The 26,419-nt window shown below is 40.3% G+C and overlaps 1 protein-coding gene across 4 annotated transcripts in view; it reads left to right on the plus strand.

Annotated features, from left to right (window-relative positions):
- CACNA2D3 (calcium voltage-gated channel auxiliary subunit alpha2delta 3) overlaps window positions 1-26,419 on the plus strand; it is an 802,825-nt gene that overhangs the window by 220,251 nt on the left and 556,155 nt on the right. For all 4 annotated transcript variants that reach the window (XM_021068973.1, XM_021068975.1, XM_021068974.1 and 1 more), the window contains one exon: window positions 13,600-13,659. In XM_021068973.1, coding sequence (XP_020924632.1) covers window positions 13,600-13,659 — 60 coding nt within the window. The remainder of the gene's footprint in view (window positions 1-13,599; window positions 13,660-26,419) is intronic.

Below are 26,419 nucleotides of genomic sequence, written 5' to 3' on the forward strand. Positions count from 1 at the left end.
CATTGCATAGACATTTCAGGGAATTGAAGTTTCAGTTTTTGGTCTCAGTTTACTTTTATGTAAAATGGATTAAGTCCTTCATTAGTTTTGTCTTTTCTTCATTAAAAAAAAAATCCTCCAATCTTTTATCACTAGCACATGTTCATATATCTGCTTACTTGATTGTCATTTTGAAATAAAGTTATAATTAAAGGTTGACAGGAGAAAAAGAATTGAAGTGGAGAGAATAAATTATATGAGTAACTTTTCATAAAAATTCAAACCTTCTATGTAATTTCAGTTCATTACCTAGGCATTAAAAAACGGAGAGCAGGCTTATCCTTTAAGCTGGCTTCTCATCCTTGGAAATTTTTAAATGGTAAATCTGGTTCCAAAGGGCAAAAATGTCATCTTGTGAATACAAGAGAAACATGTAAGAATTAGAAGGGGAAAATAACCAAAAAAATGAATTGAAGGCACACACTCTTCATTCAGAAACAGCCCCTTGGTTTATCAATTTCCCATGGACTTAAAAGATTATATATGTGCACGATCCTGCCCCCCAACCCTACCCCACCCCATCTCCCACCCCCCTGATTTGTCCCCTTTCCACCTGGTGTCTTAAGTTGAAATAGTTATCTTTTGGAACTTATTGGGCAGCGTTCAGCGTGCTGGCTTCAGGATCTTATTTTTGTTGCTGGAGGAGGGCCTTCTCTGAGCACATTGAAGCAAGGGACTTGTCTAAAATGTTTGGCGACCAGGATCATGGGAAATCTTATTTTTTATCATTCATTCTTTTTTTCTTCTTCTTAGGGTTGCACCTGTAGCATATGGAAGTTCCCAGGCTAAGGTTTGAATGGGAGCTGCCTCTGCAGGCCTACGCCACTGCCACAGCAACGCCAGATCTCAGCCTCGTCTGCAACCTACACCACAGCTCACAGCAGTGCCGGATTCTTAATCCACTGAACGAGGCCAGGGATTGAACCCTCATCCTTATGGATATTAGTCAGGTTCATTAACGCTGAGCCACAATGGGAACTCCTATAATTCATTCTTGATTTCATTTGAAAACAGCTTCACACACATGTATATGCAGTTGACTTTACCTTAGAGGAGTAAAAGCCAGCTTGGTCTCATATTCTAGGGTTCTTCAAAAGTCAAGACAGACTCAGGCCATTTTTGTTTTTCAAGGGTCCCAGTCTATTATAAAATGAAAAAATAACAAAACAGCTGAAAATTGTGGTATATTTTAAATATTTACATTTAACAAATTACTATTTTGTTTCTTAACAAAAGGTGCTTATAACAATATATTTGAGCTCTTTCCAAGCAGTAGAGGATACAGTAGAGAAAAATGATAATGCACCATAGACTGTGTGGTCCAGGAGAGGGATGCTTCCAGGATTTGCTGTTGTGGCTCATTGGGTTATCTGACATATTGTCCATGAAGATATGGGTTTGATCCATGGCCTCACTCAGTGGGTTAAGGATCCAGTGTTGGTACAAGCCATGGCATAGGTCACAAATGCCGCTCAGATCCAGCATTGCTGTGCTATGATGTAGGCTGGCAGCTGCAGCTCCAATTCAACCCCTAGCCCAGGAACTTCCATATGCCAAGGTGCTGCCTTAAAAAAGAAAACAAACAAACAAAAAAGCCAAAAACCGAAAAACAACTTCTCCTTCCAGGGCTATTGTTGCCCTGTGACTGTACCTGCAATCTCTTTAGGAGATTAATGTAGAAAGTCTAAGTTTAAGGTTCTTTGAATTAGAGGCCTAGGTTCAGTGGCTTTCTGGCACCTGGGAAGGATTCCAAAGCTACCCTCATCTGGGTCAGCTAGGGAGCTTCCCGTGGAAATGTTTATTACTGCTTTTACTACGGTGAACGTATTTTCATCTTAAAACTTCCCTGCACTCTGCATTCCATTCCTGCTCTGCCTCAAGTCTGTCCCTCCCTCCCCTCCTTCCAGACTTTTTGATATAGGAGTCTGGATTTACTTTCCAGAACTCTCATCCCTCTCAGTTCTCTGCTCTCTGTACTTTGGTCCCTGCCCCTACTTCTGCTCTGAAATGGTTCTCACCTGGTCACCCTCTGGCTCACCCAGTTACATTTGATCAGAAAAGCACAAAACCAAACAAAACAAAAACTTTAGGAATTTTTATATAGGTAATCAAAAGCTGACTTGGTAGTTGGAAGAACCAGTAGGTAATTCTCAGGATGGCATCTTGATGATCTTTCTCTTTATTGCCTTGGCTCACCTTTTGATAATTTAAAAAACCTAGATAACTTCAATATTATTTAACTGCTTAAAGCTCTCCAGCTTCCTTTCTTACCGCCCCAGCCCACATGCAGTCCTGCCTCTGCACACCCTGATATAGTGGATTACGTGTAATTGCCTGGACGTGTCATGTTCTCTCTAGACTTAGGTTTTCTCATCCTGGGATGACCTTCCTCTCTCTTCTGGGGTAGCTCTTATCCTTCAGGTCTCAACATAGATGAGAAGACTCCTTGTACCTCAGATGCCTGGTCTAGTTGATCCCTCAGTGGGCAGCCCTTGTATTCCTTGCTTCTTCCCCTTTACCCATTGAGTTGTGGTTGCCTGCTGGTCTGTTTACCTCCCCAGACTGTGATTTCCTCAAAGGAAAAAGCTGCATGTTATAAACTTTATAGTCCCAAATACAATCCCTGGCACACGCACAGTAGGATTAACAGGTTTTATTTCATTTGCTCCACAGCCGTATTTTAGCTTTAGCTGTGTGCTCCAAACTGTTTTGGCATGAAGCAAGTCATCATTTTGTTGGTGATGGTGTGAGGATTGTATTTCTGAGGAGCTGTCATTTGAGCTGCAGAATGAACGATGAAGAGAGGGCACACATCCAAGGTTCTGGGAGAACGTTCTCTGCCAAGAGAACAGCAAGAGTGACAAAGGTGGTCTGAAGCCAGAAAGATGGCTGGGTGTCTAGGGCCAGTAGGGGAAGGGCAGGAGCTGAGGGTGCAGGGCCAGAACATGAAGGGCTTTGTGAGTCATGGTCATAATTGGTGGGAAGTAACTGGAAGATTTCTGTAGGGGAATGATACCATTGGAATTACTCTTTTTTTTTTTTTTTTTTTTTTTTAAAGGGCCGCACCTGAGGCATATGTAAGTTCCCAGGCTATGGGTCAAATAGGAGCCGTGGCTGTCAGCCTACACCATAGCCACAGCAACCATGGGGTCTGAGCCATGTCCACAACCTGTACCACAGCTCAGGATCCACAATGCTGGATCCTTAACCCACTGAGTAGGGCCAGGGATCAAACCCTTATCCTTATGGATACTAGTCAGGTTCATTACTGCTGAGCCACACCAGGAACTCCCCATTGGAATTATTCTTAAAAGCTTCCTTCTAAAACCATGTAGAGAGTGACTGTAGGGCTGGAAGCAGAAGTTGGAGACCTGTTAGGAGGCCAAAGTGTCTGCGGGAGGGATGGCTATAGCTTTGACTAGAACTGTAGCAGAGGAGGTGATGATAAAAGTGGTGAAACATGGGCATATTTGGGGAAGGAGAGCCCTCAGGGCTCACTGATGGATTGAGGTATTTGTGGAATAAGTGGCATTAAAGAGAGTGGTTTCACAGCTTCAGTCTCTCTTTGTTTCAGATTTTTTCCCCTCCTGTCTATTTTTTTTCAAGCACTGCTACCAGATTAATTTGAAGATGACTTCAATTTCAGAACCGATCATTTTGCTTTTATGCCCGGTCAGACCTCTTCAGCTCCTCACTCCCACTGCTGCACATGGAACGTAGTATTCCTTGGCCTTGCTCGTTGTCCTTGCTCACTTGAACCCCACTTGTCTCGTTGCACCTTTCCTCCACCCACAACCTTCCCCATTCCAAACCACCCACAGCTCTGCAGACACATGAGACTCCTTCCTCAGACCCTTTGCTATTCCTTCTCCCATCATTTTTCATGGACACTTGGCTGACTTCCACTCATCCTTTAACTTTAGACTCACTGTCACATTATTTATGAAACCCTTCCCTTACAGGCACCCATTCTCTGCTCCTTGCTTTGAGTTTTCTTAACATGTTAAACCTCGCTGCTCTTTGGTTTCACTGTGTGGAAAATTGGGGGTAATAACCATGCTGTCCTTTATAGGATGGTTGTGAGGATTAACGGGATTAATTGATTAAAGCCCTTAGAACATTTTGGCACTGGGATAGGACATGTGAAACTTAATTGTTTGCTGTTAGCACCTTGAGGGCCTCCTATTATAGCCCATGCTACACTGTCTAGTTACTTTCTTCTCTTCTCAACTTAACTATGAATGTGCCCATCATCTCCATAGCCCAAGCCTCTAGCATCTTTCTTCTCTGAAGAAAAACTTATCAGCATTTCTTGTCATCATCATCAACAATAATAATAACATTAACAGATATTCACATCATTAATAGTAAAGGACTGTATACCAGGAACTTTGGCCCAGAGTGCTCTCAGGAAATAGCTGGAGCCAAGATTCAAAGTCTGGTTGTCTGACACCTGAGCCTACCCTTGGACCAACATGACATGTTCCTTCTCCAACTGAAGATGACTGGTAAACACCTAGATGGATGGGTAGAAGGAAAGAATAGAAATGGAATTGGAATAACTTTCCCCCTCAAATACATTTTGAGTAGATAAAGGCTGACTAGACGTGGGTTGTTCTACATTTCTCCATTTTCAGGGAGAAAGGGAATTTTCCTTCCTTGGTTATTTTTGGTGCCCCGGGGCTGGGAGCTGCCTGCCACACTCACTGTCCTGTTCCATGTCTCATAGGTACCATTCATCAAAGCAGCTTGCTTTGGCAAACAGCTTAATTTCTGTGTTTGTGCCATTCTGAGGACATCAGTCAAGCCTTTGATAAAGGCCCTTCCCCATTCCATTTTCAGCCTCACTGATCACAGATTTTTCTGCTGAAGCTAAAAAAGAGAGTGGTGGATTCTGAAAGCCAGTCCTTAAGGAGCAGGTGCACAGCCTTGTGTTTGAGAACACAAGGTTTGAGTCCTTTCCTTGGCAGCAGAATTAACTTTCACATAACCTCCATGTAACTGTGAACTTGCGGAACTGTTCCAAGTTCTCTCCACATGAGAGCCAACTGTGGGAGGCACAGACTCTGTGGTCTTTTCTTGTTCCAATTAAGCTGTGTTATGCCTGAAAATCTTGTCTCTTCCCCTACCCCATCATTATAATATCTTACATTTGTGTGGAATCCTTCAGGAAATGTTTTGTGTATACATTCTCATCATATTCACACATGGAGGTATAGAGTAAAGATGGTATTATTTCAGTTCATTGGGTATGAAAGCCAGGATTCCGAGAAGTTAAGATTTTCCCAGAGTCAAACAGCTACTGAGTAGGAAGATCTGGATTCAGACTCTCATTTTGTGCCCCAAGACTATTCTGATTTTATTGGGCCGTAACATTTAAAATTCCAAAAGCATCTTGAGAGCCAAGATTAAATTATCACCTTCTTAGTGTTCCATTCAGTTCTTGTTGCTATTCTGGTTACTTAATGGGTTATCAACAAATACTGGTGAAACTAAATTGAATGGAAGTGATGGAAACTTGTTGCTACAGCCAGGATTGGAAACCCTCTGTAGGGTGGACATTCGCTCCAGGACTATCACCTTCTTAACTTGGCTGCACCTTATCTTGTCTTTCTTAATAGAGTTAGATGTTCCCATCTTCCTTAGCTAGTTGGACAACATCTTCAATGCTCTGCCATTGTGTGTTCCAGTCAAAACCTCTGAGTCAGCCCTGGAAAAGTGTAACTAAGAGCTGGAACAGAATCTTATTTACCAGTGTCAGAGTCCTCAGTGTTAGATGATTTCCATTGTGTAAAAAAAAGCTCGTCCTCAAACTGACATAATGTCATAGTTCCCTTCATCTTGAACTTGTCCTTGCAGGAAATTAATGACAGTTCCATTGCTCACAAAGGAAAGAGTTCAGTTATCTAGGAACTGATGGGTTTTGAGAGGATGTTACAAGGTTTATGGTTAAATAGACTTAATTTTGATAATCCAAGTCTAAACCACTCCCAGTAGGCCTCCATAAGAAGAAGATCATTTTTTGTTGTTGTTGTTTTGTCTTTTTTGGTCACTCCTGCTGCATATGGAGGGTCCCAGGCTAGGGTTCAGATCAGAGCTATAGCTGGTGGCCTACACCACAGCCACAGCAACACAGCGTCGGAGCTGCATCTGCGACCTATAGCACAGCTAATGGCAATGCCGGATCCCTAACCCACTGAGCAAGGCCAGAGATTGAACCTGCATCCTCATGGATGCTAGTCAGATTTGTTTCTGCTGAGCCATGATGGGAACTCCTAGAAGACTATTCTTTAGAATGCCTAATCATTTGGAAAATTTTACTTGCCCTGAAATATAAGGTTGTCTTTTCTTCTTGTCTCCTCCTGAACTGCCTTGGCCCTTGGGTAGCTTTTCGAGCAAGTTCAGTTTCCATCTTCAATAGCTTTCCAAATGTTACATTTTGGCAAATGCTGCTTTAGATATAGAACGAGATGGCTTTGGTTTGGAAATTGGCCACTCATGTTGATAACCAGTATTAATCGAATCAGCCTCAAATTGATAACAGGTGTCTCCTGTGGAAACAAAGATAATTTGTTATTGATTGTGATTGAGTCTTCTGATGTAAACTCTAGGCTTATTTTGTCTTGTAAAAGACTGGTGTAACCTTATGCAATCTGAAGTAGACAGGAAGGGGGGGTGGGGGAAGGGAGGAGAACTTTGCGCACACACACAAGATGTGTTTATTGTTCCATTACCTGCTTTCTCTGGAAACTTTATAGATTAGCTTTTATAATCCACTTTGAAATGTTTGCTGTTTTTAAAGCAGAAGCAATCTTTGCAGCTTTCAGGCAGAAGGTCATTTTATTCAAAATGTTCGCTCGTGTGCAACAAAGCTTATTTCTCCTACAGGAACAAAGAAATAATGAAGGCTCCTTAAAAGTTGTTTTTCTCTAAAGAAACGATCATCTTGATAGTTGGTGATTTATACGTGCCTTTTCTATTGGAATTGAAAAGCAAGAATGTTTGTATCAATAAGGATTACTGAATATTATCAAACTCTCAGATATGACTCTAACTGCAGTTTCCCCATTTCAGAGTGGGAGGGGAGGAAGATTTGGATTTCTTCTTGTCTAAGTGATGTCCATCTCCCCATGTTACTCCTTTCGCCCTGGTTTATTTCCTGATGGTCATCCAGCTATTGATGTGGGCTCTGTGTAGGTCTTTGAGATTCAGCTGTTTTTAGAACAAAGCCCTAGAACTTTTTCTTGCCTCCAGAACTTTGTTGACAATGTGTCCTCAGTCTGGAACACTCTTCGTAACCTCCTATTTTCCTTTAGGGCTCAGCTTTAATATCTCTTCTTCTGGGAAACTTTGTGGTCTATAGTTACCGTTATTTTTCACTTAGTCCTTTACATTGCAATAGTTATTTTCCTTGTGCATGTCTTTCATCCTTTTGTAAACCACTTCATGATGTTCCATGGCTCACTGGTGTTATAAGTCCTTTGATTACTCTAGCTACAGAAGCAGCAAAGATTAATCTATACTGTTACAGAGTGATAAAAACTCTATCCGGAGAACAGAAGGGAAGGGATTTCAACACCAGAAGGAATGAAAATGTAAATTTAAAGATCTTACTTTTTTTCCTTGATAAAATAGTTCTTAAAACTGTTGGTTCTGACTCTTCATACAAGAAAGGAGTGTTCGAAATGAGTCCTGGGAACAAATCAGTCTCATTTTATCCAGATTTCTGAACACATCTTTTGATGCCCTGATGGCATTTAATGAGAATAGAGGGATTTTTCATTTTACTTCTAGGATCAATTGAGTGTGACTTGTAGAGAGGACCTGGGTTTCCTCTGTCTCTAACTTTTCAGATAGTCAGCCTGCCAAGTTCAAGCCCTGCCCTGTAACATGGTGCTAGGATCTTATTCACCTAAATGTACACACTCGCCAAAGTGTAACTCTTACTCCATCAAACTCTAGTCCTTGAAACAAAAGCCACTAATCCTGTGTAAGGAAAATGAACCATGCGCCACTGGGTGTGGTTCTAACAGTATTCGTTCTACTGGATCCCTCCATTTGCTGGCTTCTCTACATGTTTTGGTTTTGTTGATTTGAAGAAAGACTCACGTGATCTCTTGTTCTGGTATTAATGACAATTCAATAACTAGCTCTAAGTTAATCACGAATGCAGCCCAAATCTATGTTAATGATTACAGATTTTCCTTAGAATCCAGTCCCCTCAGTTGGTTTTAAGCATTATTTGGGAAAGAATTTTATACTCATTTTAGAAAAAATGGCAGTAAAACCTTGGTATCAGTATTAAATATGTTCTTGCAAAACATGAAATGAAAATTTCTAAACATATTAAGTGCTTTGAAATCTTTGTTAAATTCCAGTATCCCATGATAACAGTATTTATACGTCAAAGCTTTTTAGCTTTAACATGAGAAATAAAAACTTTTTTCTTCGCTTTTCATATGGTTTTTATATTTCTGTTTTAAGGATTTTCAGCTATAATTGCACCTGCTTCAATTTTAGGGATTTTTATTTTAATATTTTTTTCGCTTGTACACAATTTGTTCATCTAATAGAATCAGTAGGATTCTAGTAATAAGTTACTTTGGTTGTGGAACCCCTTTGTCCATTACCTCTTCCCATTTTTCAGAGCACATTTTTTTTTTCTCTATCTTTTCTCCCATTAAGCCAAAATGATCAGGAACCAAAAAATGAAATACAAGTAGAACAAAAAATCATTTTCTTCTTCTGATCCAATTTTTACTTTGACATGATGTCCTATTTCCCCCTTTTGGACCATGACAGAAAATGTGACCTCTCCAATGGCTTTCACCCTAGCCTTGATTTAAGTGTTTTGTGGGAGGAGATTGGAGACTGTGCATTCTGTATTGTTGCATGGATATACATGGGTCATTGTAACAAGAAATGAGATGTGATTTTAAATGGAAAGCTTTAATATCCCTGCTGTTCCCTTTGGCAGTTTTGCCTTCACCACGGCTATAAATACTATCCATGGTCTAGGGCTTCTAGCATTTCTTATATATAAAGATATCTTTTGTTTGTATTTATTCCACTAAAAGGGATGAGTTATTTAGAAATATGAAAAGTCAATGTAATGTATATTAAGTAATGAATTACAACTTTTTTAGCTTGTAGGTGCTTAGTTCCAAAGTTAGGATGTATATTCCATTATATTTTTTAATCATTTTTATTGAGTTAGAGAACAGTTGGCCATTAAGGGGGGAGGAGTATCTGTGGACAAAACTGCTGTTTTCCCTTACCTTATGGCTTAGTTTCGAGTAGTAGTCTTCAAAGCCATTTTAATTTCCAGTGTTCAGTTTTAATTAAAAACCACATTCATGATTCTGTAATCCCATCTGCAGATCCAAAAGGGGAATTCATATAAGAGAAAATTAGCTTATTATTAATGAAAGAACACTGCCTTTCTAATAGATATAATAGAGTAACCATTCTCATCAGGTCACTGGTTCCTTGTATAATAACTAAAATATTAGCACTTTATGGTGATTTTTCTTGCCTGCAATAATGGTCAAACTTATTTAAAAACATACTTAATTTGACTTAGGTGATAAGGATATTTCCTCAGAAACAGACATTGTAGACTGTTATTTTCTGCTGGCAGACATCAGAGTTGGAAGTTGAGTGGTTTTGATTTTGTTAATGATGAGTCAATTTATTTTTATTTTATTAATAGTAAGAACCTGTCCTCAGGACTTTGTGTTAGGCAAATTTATGGCACATGATATCCCTAACATTTCTTTTAAGTCATTTATCTTTTTAAGAATGTTTCAAAAGAAAGATCAGTTATGCTTTTGTTCTTTCTAAAAGGTACATTGTTCTTGATGTGCTTTTTGTTCTTATCATTGTGCATTATAGCTGGGCTTGTTATTGGGGAGGTTTTCCCCTGAATTCTCCCATAAAATGTAGACCTGTCTCTCACTGGCACCAGAGAGAAGGTTGGGGTAACCCCATAGCATGGAGTGTAGGTCCTTTCAAAGAACTCTGTTCTGAAGTATTTACTTGCTTCATGTGAAATAGTATGTGTGGCTGCCAGTTGACTGTCTTCTTCTTAATCATATTTCCTAAAGCGCTGTAGTAAGCGTGATGGGGAAACATCTTAATGGAAAAAGAAATGTGTAAGATAAATTAAAGTTTAGGAAAGGCATGCAGCACTCCAAATGCAGTAGTTTGCATCTATTAACCCCAGACTCCCATCCATCCCACTCCATCCTCCTCCCCCCCTGGCAACCACAAGTCTGAACTCCAAGTCCATGAGTTTCTTCCAGAGTGGATAAGCAATGAGATCCTGCTGTATAGCGTAGGGAACTATATCTAGTCACTTATGATGGAACATGATGGAGGAAAAAGAATTTATATGTATGTGTGACTGGGTCACTTTGCTGTACAGTAGAATTTGACAGAAACTGTAAACCAACTATAATGGAAAAATAAAAATTATTATAAAAAAAAAGGCATGCAGTGAACTTAACTTGAAAATGAATATAAAAAACTGGCCAACAGAATTCAAATTCTCATGGACTCCCTGCTCCACACAAAAAATAGGGTTCTGGCTGATTTCAGTGGTTTGTACAATATTATTGTATTGTTTCCAGTATGTTATCTTCTTGTGTACTATGGCTTGTATTGGCGTATTTGTAGTTGAAAATCATTTCATGTTACGTTATAGACAAATTTTTTATTGGCATGCATGTGTGTGGTGTACATATACATACATGTAAATATAAACGTTATATATAAAATGCATTTCATGATATATTCTTTCATGATTTCGACTTGCCTCTTATTTCCATCTTGTTCTCTTATTTGTTGGTCCTATTCTGCTTTATTGTTTTTTAAATTTCCAATTCTTCTTTTTCAATATTATCTGTCTTGATCATAGAAAAATTTTATTTTTCTCTTATCTTTTAATCATTTGTTCATTGAAATGATATTTCTTCTTTGGGCTCTCAGAGTACTTAGACACCATGAAAAAACAATTTCTATGCGTTTAAGTAAATACATGATCAAATGAATTAATTGCTTTTTTTTGATATGTTAGTGTTCAGACATGGCTAATATTTATTCTATGCCATTTATAAAGCTCAGTATGTAGATGATTTCCTCATAGATATTCTAAACCTGTTACAATGATTAAAAAATAAGTTCTCAGAAACATACAGATTTCTTTTTTCTTTTCCTTTTTTTTTCTTTTGACCCTCCCTGAGGCATGCTGAAGCCATCTGAGCTACAGCAGTGATAACATCAGATCTTTAACCCACTGAGCCATCAGGGTACTCTACAAACACATAGATTTCTTGCATCACTGTCAGGGTCCACATCATACATTTGCAAATTGGGTCAAGTGATCACAGGAGGCTGACAAGCTTCATTGAGTAGGATAATTACAAGAAGAACATGACCCATTGAAAGCTGATCCAGTGAAAGTTTGGGGTCAATCTGTATAGATAATAGCTCTTCTTTTTTTCTCTTTTGCTCTGTTTCTCGTCCTCTTCATTTTATGCCTCTCTTCTGTAAAGTATTTTATGTCTTATAGTGAAAATACATATGTGCACAGATTTTAAAAGGATAAATGAGATTTGAAAAACCTTGGAGGGTTGGTAGAGCTCATTGATCAAGAAGACTTGATGGGTGCTGTCTGTAGCCAGTGGCTCTAAAACTTTAGCAGCTTCTGAATCACCTAGATGGCTTGTTAAAACAGATTGCTGAGCTCACCTGAGAACTTCTGATTCTGTAGGACTGGAATGGGGCCTGAAAATGTGGATTTCTAGTAAGTTCTCAGGTAAAACTGATGCTCCTGGCATGGGGCTCCACTTGGAGAACAGCTGGTCTAGGGTCAGTTTTTCGTGTGTTTGGGGTGAGGAAACACTATCAGAGAGGGGAACGGCTTGCCCAAGATTTCACAATGATGGGGGTTGGATCTTCAGTAAACTCAGAACTGGGTCTTCTGGTTCTAGCCCTGGAATGTTCTCCTGGGGTCAGTGCTTTGGTTGACCAGAGGAGGAGAACCTCTCTTTGATTATCTACAGAGAGTGTGGGAAACCAGACTGGTGATTGACCACCCCTCTCAGATCCAGTCTGTGGGAGCACCATCTCTGGCTGGTCTGTCTCTTTCTTTGCATGTCCTGTTGAGAGAAGGAGGGCTTTAGTACTCTGTACTGGTTCCTGAGTTACCCAAAGATGTGTCAGCCTCTTCATTTCCATGTCCAATTTAATAATTATTCATGGAACATTTGACTGTTGATTTGTGATCATTTAAAGATTAACACCAATGTCATCATTTTTGAAACAGGGCCTGTTAAACTCAGCTCTGTAAAATGTCAAGAAAAAGCAAGTTAAAAACAGCATAGGCTCCATGAATAACTGTGAGAAAAATCGAAATGTTTGAATTGTTTTACTTGAATCTCAGGTTTTGCTTTTAGTTCAATAAAATCTCAGTGAAAGGTTATTTTACTAGATGAGTTTTCTGCAATATCCTCTAGCTTACACTTTCATGATGGGAGATAACTTATTGTTGGAAAATTCAAATTAAAGAATAAATGATTTGACGGTTGACCCATTGTCATCAAATGGAATTTCATGAAATTGCTTTTATAATATGAATTGGTTAAATTTAGTTAGGTAAGAAGAATAACAAGAGTTGTGTATTTATAGGTGTAATTTATTATTTAATTTTAGTGATTTTTTTATTGGAATGTCAGTTGTCAAAATGGCATTGATGTACCATTAAGTTCAAATACCGTCAACTGATAATTGTGTACTGAACTGAGTGCAGAATGAATTGACCTTAAATGATTGAGGGAATTAAAATAAGTACTTTTTTCCAAACCATTAGGGAAGAAAGTTAGCCCACTTAGATTTGGACTCAAGTCAATTAAATAAATCTTGACTAAGGGCCTTCTATATTAAGGAATGCCTTTTCATTTTTCTTTTTCTTTTCTTTCTTTTTTTTTTTTTTAAGGGCCACACCCATGGTGTATGGCAGTTCTCAGGCTAGGGGTCCAGTCAGAGCTGCAGCTACACCACAGCCACAGCAATGCCAGATCTGAGCCGAGTCTGCAGCCTGCACCATAGTTCACAGCAATACCAGATCCTTTATCCTCTGAACAGGGACAGGGATTGAACCTTCATCCTCTTGGATACTAGTCAGGTTTGTTACCACTGAGCCACAAGTGGAACTCTGGAATGAACTTTTCTAGATATGTTTTAGAAGCCATATCTGGCCTCAAGGGGCAGTGTCTTTGAATTTTTATGAAAGTGGTTGCAGAACATGGGTGCATTTATATACACATGACAATAAATATTCATTGGAAGAATTATGATTGGATGATCAAAGTGAAAACTAGATTTTGAGACTGATGTTGTTCTTTTCAGTTTCATTGGAGCAAAGGCACCAAGTTGCAGTTCACATGCCATGATATGTTCTGTCATTTTCGGGCAATGGAGAAACTTCAGTCTTTTCACGTTGTTGAAATGGGGTCGAGGCCACACTTTGATTGTTCCTGTTACTTTCTATCTTTCCAGCGTCTCGTGGAGGCTGCAGAAGAAGCACACCTGAAACATGAATTTGATGCAGACTTGCAGGTAACTGATTATAGTTTGAGTTAAATTGTTTTGTGCATTTTCTGCCAAAGTGGAAACACTAGGTATACTGGGAATATTAGTGTTCACGGGCTTAGAAGACTTTTGAGAGAATGGTACAGGGATGAAATATTTGTGCCTGTTTCTTGACAAGACAGGATAGTGAACCTCAACCATTTTCCACCATGCAAGTTACAGTGGGTAATAACACACACTTAAGTGCATGTAGCCGTCTTTCAATGAACAGCTAATTCTAGGCAAGTTTATCAGTCAACTGACAATAATCACAAGAGCTCTTAATGGTAAACTGATACAATAGGTGGCAGCATACATCCAAATCCCTCTGATGTGGCTGCATTTTAATGGACTAAAGGCAGTGTTTTTATGGATCTAACCTTGAATTGACTGTTAATTATATTTAAAAATTAAGTCATTCACTGATCTGGGATTTGAACATCTGCTTAATTTTTTTGTAGTGGATCTATCTAATCATGGCACACCTGTGTCTGGTCGAGAAGGATTTTGATCCTATCCTATATATAGAAAACATAGTAAAAGGCAAAAAGTGAACTGCATAGAGGTTCCTTTGGGTCACTCCAGAAGGAAATTTTATCTGTATTATCATGTTGTTTATGACTTTTCCTCACTGCTAGGAAAACAGGAATGAATCTTAACTCCTTAAGTCAGTGCTTTGCTAGAAGATATCTCTTTTAGTGACATGTGATCACATTTAGTAAACAGTGTTCATTTTGCTATGTGTTAATTTATATGGAAAAGATAAGGACAGACATAAATCTTCAAGCACAGAAAAAGATGGTGATACCAAAGGTAGCCTTTGTTTGTGTCTCTTTCTCATGGATGTACCTCTTGTCATCACTCCCATCTGTATTTTTTGCCTTGTGGATAAAAGAATGCACACTCAAATGGACTAATAGAGCAAAGTTTAATAAAGAGAATATTTACAAATATATAGTAAGATAAATCAACAAGCAATAGTATTGTACCCCAGGACAAACAACACTCCTGGCCTGAAGGAGCAAGGGGAGGGAGTGGTTTCTAGAACCCAGGGAGAATAGCTATATGGAATGGGTACTTGATAGAGGGCTGGTGACTTGGTAAGGGTAGAATTTTGGATCAAAGATACCCCAGTAGGTGTCTCTAGCTTTCTAATCTTTTGATAGTACCTACCATTGGCTGAACCCAATTATTGGTGTAGTTGATTTGGTTTCGACTTTCTGAGGTAGAAATGGGTGAAGAATAGGTATGGAGGGGAAACAAAACATTGAGCTCCCATCTGTGGGTCATTTTCAGTCATAACACCTAATTTATGAAGCAAATAGAACTAAGAATGTAGACAAGCATGAAAAGTTCCAGGGGAGGTGAAGAAGCCCTGGGGACTGCTAGTAACACCTGGAGAGGTATGAGGAAGACAGTCCCATACTTAGAGCAAAGCTGCAAAAGAAAGGGGGGAGGAGTCAGTTGAAAGTAGCAAGAAGCACCTTGCCTTCCTACATTCAGACCTGCCTGGCAGCTCAAGGAAGATCCAGGGACCATTTTTTGACCACATTTGTCTTCAGTGTGCCTCCTCTTCAGAGGGTGTGGACTTTCTAGAGTGGACAAGAAGGGATTTAGTGGAAACATCAGGAAGCACCTTTATAAATGTGAAGATTTTAAGAACCTCTTGAATGTCTTGCCAAGGGAAACTATCTCTCCTCAGGAGTACCAGAAGCTTTTTCAGGAATACGTTGGTTGTAACTGACAGAACCTCAAATTCACTTAAATTAGATAAGAATCCATGACTCCAGTCTGTTAATGCATAAATAAACAAGCAGATAGATAAATACATAAATAAAAGAGAAGGGAAAGCTCTTATAGTAGAATGCCAACTACTAAATATAGAATGAATGATGGGGAAATTATGGTAATAATTGATTTGGGCCAGAGTCTTCAATGGATGCTAAAACTAGCAGATGAAATTTGAAGAAGAACTGGATATTGACAGTCTTGAAATAACTGCCCACAAATTTCTTATTAATTACAAAGATAATTATGGATGAACCTGGCAGATACCAGGTAATCAAAGTCAATCAATAATGACACAAAGTGATGACAAAGTGCCTTCAGATGTGATGATCAGGAGGAATACATGAGCGCTTATATAGAATTCTTGTCCAAAATGTGTAACCTGAATCTAATCGTGATAAAATATCATAAAAGTCTGGACTGAGGAACATTAAAGGACATTAAAGACACATGATAACTAAATGCAACATATGATCCTAAATTGGATGCAGAACCAGAAACAAAGGTAATGTGGTGAGGGAGTTAATGATTTAATTGACTTATAGGATTATTTATCCTCAGGAGAGGAAAAAATATTCTGTGGTTTAGCTCAACTGAGAGATATTTTTTGTCCATCCGAAGCTTAAACAGGAAAGAAGGGGGCAGGACACAACCCCTAATTAATGATACAGCCCTTGAGGATACAACAAAACCTGGTTAAAACCAACTAGGTTCAGGATGGCAGGAGATTCACCTCCACTAGACCTGGAGCCTCATTATAGGCTCATAGTACTACATCAGCATGCTAAATGATGCAGCCACAGGCGCCATGATATTTCCAAGAGCAGCCATAGAAGGCCAAAAGGTGGGCTGTGGCCCAGTTCCTGGAAATCCTCACCCCTTCTCTGAAATAGTTAGAACAATCCTACTACTCATTAGCCTATGACAATCCCTAGCCCATAAAAACTCAGCACCCTGTATTTCAGTGCCTTTCACCTTCTGAGATGGACCACAGGCTGCCTCTCTCAATAAATCAACTTCTTAAGTTCTCACTGAACTTAAGTAAGACATAAAGTAACCTGAACTTCAGTAAGTCCTAAGTCTGGGTGTATGAGTTTTAGTTAAAAGACAGTAGGTTTGAGTCCCAATCTGAGTCTTGGTTGGGTTAGAATTCAGCCTGTGGTTCCACTTCTAATATGAGTTATGCAATTTCTTTTTCTTTTTTTCTTTTCTTTTCTTTTCCTTTCTTTTCTTTTTCCTGCCTTCCTTTCTTTCCATTTTTGTTTTTGTTTTTGTTTTTTTTTAGGGCTGCACCTGAGGCATATGGAGTTTCCCAGGCTAGGGGTTGAATTGGAGCTGTGGCCGCTGGCCTACTTCACAGCCACAGCCCTGCCAGATCCAAGTCACATCTGAAACCTGCACCACAGTGCACGACAATGCTGGATCCTTAATCCACCGAGCAAAGCCAGGGTTGGAACCTGACATCCTCATGGATGCTAGTCATTCATTTCTGCTGAGCCACGATGGGAACTCCTGAGTTGTGCACTTTCAATGCTATCGTTATTTTTCAAGAGCATTCTGACTTTATTCTTATGACTGAGTCTTTACAATAAAATTCAGATGTAGCAGAATGATTCCCTTGTCAAATGTGGTGATGGAAACATGAATGCAGTTTGGGTATCTCTCTTGAAAAAAATAGAGACTGAGAGAATGGGTCTCTGGAGTCTTACAGTTTTTGTTACCTTGGGAACAAAGAAGGGGGGCCCATCTTTTCCTCCTCAGTCATATGTTCTGTGGAAGTACAAGACAAATAGCAGAGACTACAGTTGTGGTATGAGCACAGAGTAGGTGTTGAAATAATCTGTCAATATCACAGAGTGTCATTTACTACCTGAACCTCAGACTGCGGTGTATTCTTCACTGGGTTAGAGTAAACCATGTACTTTTGTGGAAACCTGGGAATGAGAAGACTTTGAGAAAATGGATGTGCATTGAGGAATGTCTGCTTAGATAAAGGTTTTGAGCTGCCAAGCACTGATGCTGTTACATACAAGCCTGTTAACAGCTTGGGCGTCAGCCCCGCTGCTATTCCTGGGGTAGCAGGTCTGTGTATGGTTCCTGAGTTTATTGCTAGGATGGTCCATTAGAGCTGATCAATTGTTAATCTGGGTTCTGCTGACCTCTTGCCAACCCCTGCTAGTGGATTGTTTTTATCAAAAAAATTTCAACTACCATCTGCTCACTGTGAAATAATGCTGAGAAGGTCCTCATGCTATTATCTCAGAAGAGCAGAAGGAGCTGGGAGTCTGTTTTCCTACAGAAAAAAAAGGGGGGATGGTTTGTGAAATTTCCTAAACTGTGTAGCTTCAAGCTATATAGTCTTAGCCCACCTTGTTCCTCAAATAGCAAAGCGATGTTGGATTTGCCCCTTCTTGCTCTTTAGATTGGAGGTCTTTGAATCTTTGCACCATCATGTGCTTTAAAAGTGAAAAATTTGTTTTTCATTTGTAGGATCATCAAAAATTACCCAAACAAAGGCATGTCTCCTTATTGTCAGGATTTATTTATTTATTTATTTATTTATTTTTTTGCCATTTCTTGGGCTGCTCCTGCGGCATATGGAGGTTTTCAGGCTAGGGGTCGAATCAGAACTGTAGCTGCCAGCCTACACCAGAGCCACAGCAACATGAGATCCAAGCCATGTCTGCAACCCACACCACAGCTCACGGCAACTCCGGATCCTTAACCCACTGAGCAAGGCCAGGGATGGAACCTGCAACCTCATGGTTCCTAGTTGGATTCAGGAAACACTGAGCCACGACGGGAACTCCTTATTTATCATTTAAATTTCCTCTTACAGTTTCTCCAGATATTTAACCTTTTCCTTATGGGCTTCTGGCCTGATTTCAGTGGTACCCTCTGTAGGTCTTAAATATGGCACTAAATTGTTCTTAAGAATTCGCTGGGGCAAGAGGCAACATACAGCCTCTGAAGGGTGGCATATGTGAACAACCCACAATGCAGCATCCTATACACAAATCAGAGATTTGTTCATTGGCTGGAAAATTTTCCTGTGGACACTGGTGTCAGTTTATTAGCCCTTTGGCTTTTCCGCTTTTATGTGGGTTCCAGTTTGGTGGTCTCTTGGTTTTGTTCTTTGTTCCGTGATATTTCTTATAGGGCAATTTTCAGTTAAAATGGCATCTTCCCTTTTTTTTTAATTGCATACTTTGAATTAGCATAGGTTTTTAATGTAAAGTGTATATGAGATAGATAATTTTAATGAAAACAGTTTAAAAACTCTCTTAATAATATCATATGATAATTTTGGCATTTCATTCTCATTATTTTGATGGCAAAGCCTAACTCAGGGCAAGGGTAGGGTGGTGTGGGGATGGACCCTAGCCCTGATTATCCTAACTATCGATAAATTTTCAGGTCTGCACATGTAGAATAACTTGGAGAGAAGCCTTTTCCTCTTACTTACTCTTTCTTTTCGGGTTTTTCCACCAGCAGTGAAGAAGATGAAAAAAGTCCTTTTGACAGTTTACTAAAAACCTGCTTATCTTTGAACCACAAAACATATTTCCTTTGAAAGCTGTCTTAAATAAGTGCCAATTGCACAGAGCTGGTGCACAGTGGGGGAAAAAAAAAAGAATTGTGGTTTTGAATTGTGTATCCTGAGAAAGCTTTTTCATTACAAAGTTTTCTATAATAATTTTTCTTTGTTGTTTTGAAAGTAGTAGGCAAAAAAAAGCCTGGTGACATTCAGAGGGATTACAAAATGTGAGCAGAAAGGAACTGGGGGCATGCAGAGTGTCCTGAATGTTCCCTCCTGGTCATTGCCCAGCTGCCATCGCCTATCTTGTACACACAATGTCCTGATTTCAGAGTTGGGGTGAGGGCTTTGGATTGGAAGGGATGTAGAGACCATTGATGAGATATCTCGAGGGTAGGCTGATGGCTTGTGCTAACTTGCTGGAGAAGCTTCCACCACCTCCTTGCCACTGCCTGTTGCATTAGGAGGCTGTTGTTGAAGGAGACTCTGGGGAGGAGATGGGGCAGCTTCAGAGCTCCAGCATCCCCCTGTAGGGTATCTAACATCATCCACTGGGAGAAGGAAGCCTTTCTTGGAAGGACTAGGAAGAGCATCCAGCAAACAGCAGAATAGAACTGTCCTTTTCCCGACAGTGTTTCCCTGTGGGCAGGTGAGGCTTTGCCCTGGGGAAGAAACTGTTTGTTGTGAAAAACTGTATGTTGCAAAGGACAGGTTTAGCAGAAGTACTTCCTGAGTGGAAGAAATGACTACCCTCCACTCACGGGGCTTCTCATGTATTCCTGTCAAGCCCCAATCCATCCTTGTCCTCTTGGACTGAGTGAGATGTTGAGCTCCTTGCTAAGGGAGCGGGTGGAACACCAAAGACCCAGTCCCCAGAATTAGAAATAGAATTACAATTAGAATTTAATTCTAATTGTAATTCTAATTCTGCTAGAGAGAGCCCACTGACTTTTGTGCAGTGAACAAGAAAGATATTTCTCCACAGCTATAGGAGAAATAAATGAAAAGAGAGGAAAATTTCACACTTTTCGTATTAAAAAGTAAGTCTCCTTCTTTCTTATCTAACTTATGAGAGGATGCTTTTATTTTTCCCTTTTTATTTTTCTCAGCTTGGTTGGGGGTCACAGTCTTCCTCGTTTTAAGATCTCACATTAGCTCTTTCTTAGTTAGGACTTACCCTGTCATTTATTCACAAGACTGATGTGGAAACAGTTTCTGAGGAATCTTTAAGTGTATTTTTTTTTTTTGTCTTTTTTTTTGTCTTTTTGTTGTTGTTGTTGTTGCTATTTCTTGGGCCGCTCCCGCGGCATATGGAGGTTCCCAGGCTAGGGGCTGAATCGGAGCTGTAGCCACCGGCCTACACCAGAGCCACAGCAACGCGGGATCCGAGCCGCATCTGCAACCTACACCACAGCTCACGGCAACGCCGGATCGTTAACCCACTGAGCAAGGGCAGGGACCGAACCCGCAACCTCATGGTTCCTAGTCGGATTCGTTAACCACTGCGCCACGACGGGAACTCCTTTAAGTGTATTTTAAAATCAAATCATTTATCCGTTATTATTACACTATCATTTTTGTGCATTTGGCTAGAATATTATGTTTTACAGAGAGCTTCTATCTAGAGGGCTGAAAATGTAGGTTTTGATAGTTCTGGTCCCAACTGGACCATTTACATGCTCTAAGGTCTGATTACTCCTCCATAAAAATACAAGTTCTAAGATCTCATCCATCTCTCATGTGCCAGGATTCATTCAACAAATAGTTATCAGTGATGTCCTATGGGTCAGGCCCTAGGCTGTGGACATGGCTTAACAGATGCTATCTTTGTTCTCACAGAGCCCACCATCTAAAAGGAGTGACAGATGTTAAGGACATGACGACAAATACTTTTTCAATTTTGATCATGATGAATGACATGAAACAGAGGCATAAAGTATTATCACAGCATAGGACAAGGAGACCTTGCCTAGTATGGGAGTTCAAGGGGCCTTAGAGCAAATCCCTAAAGAGGGAGTCTTGATGGAGTGGCAATTCTAGATTCACCTTTACCACAGCTAGAAGAAATCCTACCCACCCCTCCCGCCCCTGGCCCTGAGTAACAGTGTTCTAGCCAAAGGAACAAAAATGGTAGCATGTGTATTTTGTATATATCTATGTGTGTGTGTAACAACAGAGAACCCATAATACCTGTATTTCCCATAAGTACAAAATTAAAATGTTATTTGCTTTCCATATAATACTCTTTCTCACCTCTCAACTCTAATGATACTTTATTTTTGCCCCTTTTAGATGCTTATCACTTTCCTATCCTGTTAGTTTTATACATATGTGTCCATTTGTTGCTTAATTTAAATTTATTCAGAGCTCAGAATCTTTTATGTTGTGGGACTTCCACAGAGTGAGACATGGATGTCACATTCCCGGGAAGTTCTAATCTCCCTTTTAAAAAAATATGTTTTGTTAGTTGTTGCTTTAAGGATTTATAAGGATTATAATAGACATCTTTAACTTAAGTGCACAGTGTGTCTCGAGGTAATTTCTATTCAAGGTACCACTTCACCTGAAACAAGGATAGTGTACTTCTACCTACCACTGTCCTTCATGTAGTCATATAATTATAAACACCATAATAAGACGTTATTTTTATTCTGTTTTAGTATCGCTTTAAACAACTTTCTGAAAAATTACATAAGAAATAAGGTAGTGTCTATTTTCACACACATTTATTATTTCTGAAACTCTTTTTTTCCTTCCTCTAGATTCGAGTCTTCTTTTGTTATCATTTCTCTTAAGTCTGAAGAATCTCTTAGCTTTTATTTATTTACTTATTTATTTGCATTGAAGATCTGGTAGCAACAACTGTCTTTAACTTTTGTTTATTTAAAAGTGTCTTTATTTAATTTTCATTTTTGAAGCATAATATTGCTGGATACAAAATTTTTGACAGTTTATTTTTTTTTCTTTTAGCAGTTTGAAGACATAATCCCATTCTTTCCTGATTTTTAATGTTTCTGATGAAATGTCAGCCATCATTTTTATCTTTGTTCCTCTGGATATAGTGAGTTATTATTCTCTTCTGCTTTCAAGATCTTTTTCTCCTTATCTTTGATTTTCAGTATACTGTACAGTGTGATACATTAAGAATGTTACTAGATATGATTTTCTTTTTTTTTAGGGCTGCACCTGTTGCATATGGAGGTTCCCAGGCTAGGGGTTTAATTGGAGCTGCAGCTGCCAGCCTATGCCAGAGCCACAACAAGGCAGGATCCAAGCTGCGTCTGCCACCTACACCACAGCTCACAGCACTGCCGGATCCTTAACCCACTGAGTGAGGCCAGAAATTGAAGACACATCCTCATGGATACTAGTCAGGTTTGTTTCCACTGAGCCATGACAGGAACTCCTGATTTTCTTTATATTAACTCTGATTAGAGCTTGCTGAGATTCTTGTATATCCTCACCAATTTGGAAAATTTTAAGTAATTATTTCTTTAAAAATTTACCTACCCCATTCTCTTTACATTTTCTTCTGGAACTTAAGTCATATCTTTTTCATTGCTTAATACCATCCCACAGATCATTGTGATTCTTTTTTTTTTTGCTTTGTTTCCAATCTATCTGCTATTAATTGGTTTCCAATTTACTAACCCCCTTTTTCTGTAGTCTCCAGTCCACTGTTAAACTCATCCGGGTGATATTTTATTTTATATTTTGTACTTTTAGTTGTAGAATTTTCATTAAATCTTTTTTTAAAAATTAAAGTATAGTTGAACACAATGTCATGTTAGTTTCTGGTGTCCAGAAAACTGATTCAGTTACACAAGTGTGTATATACGTGTGTGTGTGTGTGTGTGTGTGCGTGTGTGTGTGTGTGTATGTATATATATTCTTTTTCATTATAGGTTATTGCAAGGTATTGAATATAGTTACCTGTGCTATATAGTAGGACCTTGTTGTTTATCAAATCTTTTTGTTATAGTTTTCATTTCCTGTTGAAATTTCCCACCTATTTACTGATAATATTCATGATTTCTTTTAAGTCTTTGAACATATCTACAATAGATGTTTTAAATTACTTCTCGGCTGATTCCAGCATTTGGATCATTTTTGTTTCTATTGAGTGCTGTTTTCTTGTAAAGTCACATTTTTTAGCTTCTTCACGTGTCTAGTAATTTTGGTTGTAGTTTGGGCATTATGATTATATCTTTGATTTTTTATAAATTTCCTCATTGTAACTTAGTATATTTCCATCCATATAGTAGGTGTGCTAAAAACACCAAATTTATTGAATCCCATTAAATTGAAATTAGAAAACAGTTATTAAAGAGCTGAAGAGAAGGGAATGATAAACTATGCATAGTAGGGAAACTTCCAGTGGTGTGATCCTCTGCATTTTTAAGAACATAATTAGTGAATACAACATAGACTTATTGGTTCCAAAATTATCCAGAGGCCATCTTGCAGCTGATAGAAAGGGAAAAAAACTTTTTTGTTATAGAATCTTAGAGTGTAGGGAGAGGAGACAAGATGGCGGAGGAGTAGGGGGACACGCTCGCCCTCTCCCACAAACACAACAAAAAAAGCACATCTACAGAATAAATGACTCACACAGAACAGCAGCCAATCGCTGGTAGAAGAACCTAAACTCCAATAATGGCAAGAAGTTCTTGACATTACTAGGCAAAACAAGAGAAAAGAGGAGAGTGAGAGAAGGTGAATCCGAGCTGGACGGACGCTCCCAAAAGGGAACTGAGGAGGAGAAAGGGATCCCGCACCCTGGAAAGTCACCTACCGGGGGAAAGATCAAACAAACCAGAGGAATCTCCAGATGCAGAGAAGAGCGTAGCGGAGTACTGAAAAGCCGATCAAAAACCGAACAGACCATCTGAACTACAGGCACAGTCACCAAAAATTGAGACGCCTGGGTGGGGGCTGGGCACCGAGTCCTCAGCTCTGGAGGTTAGTCCCCGGGAAAAGGCTGGGGGATGCCAGGGTGGGGGCTGGGCACCGAGTCCTCCACTCTGAAGCTTAGTCCCCAGGAAAGGGCTTGAGGGGGCAGGTCGGAGCGGAGACTGCTTGGGAGGTCTAGAAACCGGTCTGTCAAGTTTGACGGGGCAGAGACTGTCTGGGAGACTAGAAAACAAAGCTGTCACAGAGGAAGGGAGCAATACTCTAGGGGCGGGGAAGTGGAAAGCCACATCAGAGGGAACCTGGGAGAAGAGCCTGGTCTGCGCCCGTGCTGGGGAGGGGAGAGAAGAAGGGGTGGGTCCCCATAGAATACTCCCCACACCACAGCAAGCTTACAGGCCCGCTAGCTAGCAGAAAGCTGTGCTTCCCAGTGCATCCCCTCCCCCCACCCCCACCACCCCCTACGCTCTCGCCAGACCTGGGGCTGCCTGCCATCCAGGAGGGCTGGCCTCAACAATTGCCTGAAGCCTACCACCACAGGGGCTGTCCCTGCACAGGCCTGCTTGCCCGTTGGAGGGGCTACACTTCTGCAGAGCAGCACCAAACACCACCACCAGCCCCCGAGAAAAGGCCTGCAACCCAGAAAAGCTAGAACAAGCCTAGCCAGGCCATGAAAAGATCTGCCTAATTCTTGGATGGTCTTTCTGAGTTGGGCTGCCCTGGGGAGGAGCCTCTTGGGTTTTCAGTGGCCCTGCTAGCCGCCCAAGCCCCCAGGGGGTGCTGAGCCCTAGCGGATCAGCTGCATAGGACTGCTAGCTCCAGGCAGGACCCCCTGCAGCCCAGAAAAGCTGCAACAAGCTTGGCCGAGACGGGAAAAGATCTCAGATGGTCTTTCTGAGTTGGGCTGCCCTGGGGAGGAGCCTCTTGGGTTTTCAGCGGCCCTGCTAGGCACCCAAGCCCTCAGGGGGTGCCCCACTCCCACGGAATAGCTGCTCAGCATGACCAGCCCCCTGGAAGAGCCCCTACAGCCCAGAAAAGCTACAGCAAGCTTGGCCAGACTGTGAAAAGATCTGCCTACATTCTCAGGCCGTCCTTCTGAATTGGGCTGCCCTAGGGAAGAGCCTCTTAGGTTCTCAGTGACCCAGATAGCTGCTCCAGCACCCAGGGGGCGCTGCACTCCTGAGGAACAGCTGCCCAACACCACCAACGCCCTGCAAGAACCCCTAGCCTTAAAACACCAGAGCAAGCTCTGCCTGACCAAGTGAAATCTGCTACCATCCTGGTGTGGACCTCCCAGTCCTGTCTGCCCTCAGGAAGTCCTCCTTTGCCTCAAAGAAACCCTGTTAGCCCCATCAACACTCCAGAAAAGCCACACTGCCTCAAAAAAGACTGAGCAACAACGCCAGCCCTCAGGAAACATTCCACGGCAGTGACAAGGCAAACACTGCCCGATCACGGAGAGTATAACTCCCTCAGGAGAAAGAAAACAACAAGCAAGATGAAGAAGCTGAGAAACCACCCCCAGTCAAACCAACAGGAGAACTCACCTAAAACAGTCAACAATGAAACAGATCTCTGCAGTCTGACAGACCTGGAGTTCAAAAGAGAAGTAGTGAAAATACTGAAGGAATTAAGAGAATATATGAACAGTAATGCAGATACCCTCAGAAAGGAACTAGAAAATATAAGGAGGAGCCAAGAAAAACTAGAACATTCATTTGCAGAGATGCAAACTGAACTAAGGGCAGTAAAAACCAGAATGAATAATGCAGAAGAACGAATCAGTGATATGGAAGATAGAATAATGGAACTCACTCAATCCAGTCAACAGACAGAAAACCGAATCAAAAAACTGGAGAGCAATATAAGAGACCTATGGGATAATATAAAGCGGGCCAATCTATGCATAATAGGAATTCCAGAAGGAGTAGAAAAAGATAAGGGAATGGAAAATATATTGGAAGAAATTATTGCTGGTAACTTCCCAAATCTAAAGGATACTGGGTTCAAGATACAGGAAGCACAGAGGGCCCCAAACAAATTGAACCCAAATAGACGCACATCAAGACACATCATAATAAAAATGGCAAATGTTAGTGATAAAGAGAGGATCCTAAAGGCAGCAAGAGAAAAACAGAATGTTACCTACAAGGGAACCCCCATAAGAATATCAGCTGATTTCTCTACAGAAACACTACAGACCAGGAGGGAATGGCAAGAGATATTTAAAGTGCTAAAAGGAAAAAATATGCAACCTAGAATACTCTATCCAGCAAGAATATCATTTAAAATAGATGGGGAAATGAAAATTTTTTCCAACAAACAAAAACTAAAAGAATACAGCAACACAAAACCCAGGTTAAAAGAAATACTGAAAGGGCTTCTCTAAACCAAAAAGAAAGGAAGGAAAGGGAAGAAAAAAGAAAAGAAAAAAAAAAAAGAAGAAGAGGAAGAACTAGGACTGAAGAAACTGCAATCAGAGAGCAGTCACTCAAATAAGCCAGCATACAG

Source organism: Sus scrofa, chromosome 13, assembly GCF_000003025.6.
Source record: "Sus scrofa isolate TJ Tabasco breed Duroc chromosome 13, Sscrofa11.1, whole genome shotgun sequence".
In the NCBI taxonomy this organism is placed as follows: domain Eukaryota; kingdom Metazoa; phylum Chordata; class Mammalia; order Artiodactyla; family Suidae; genus Sus; species Sus scrofa.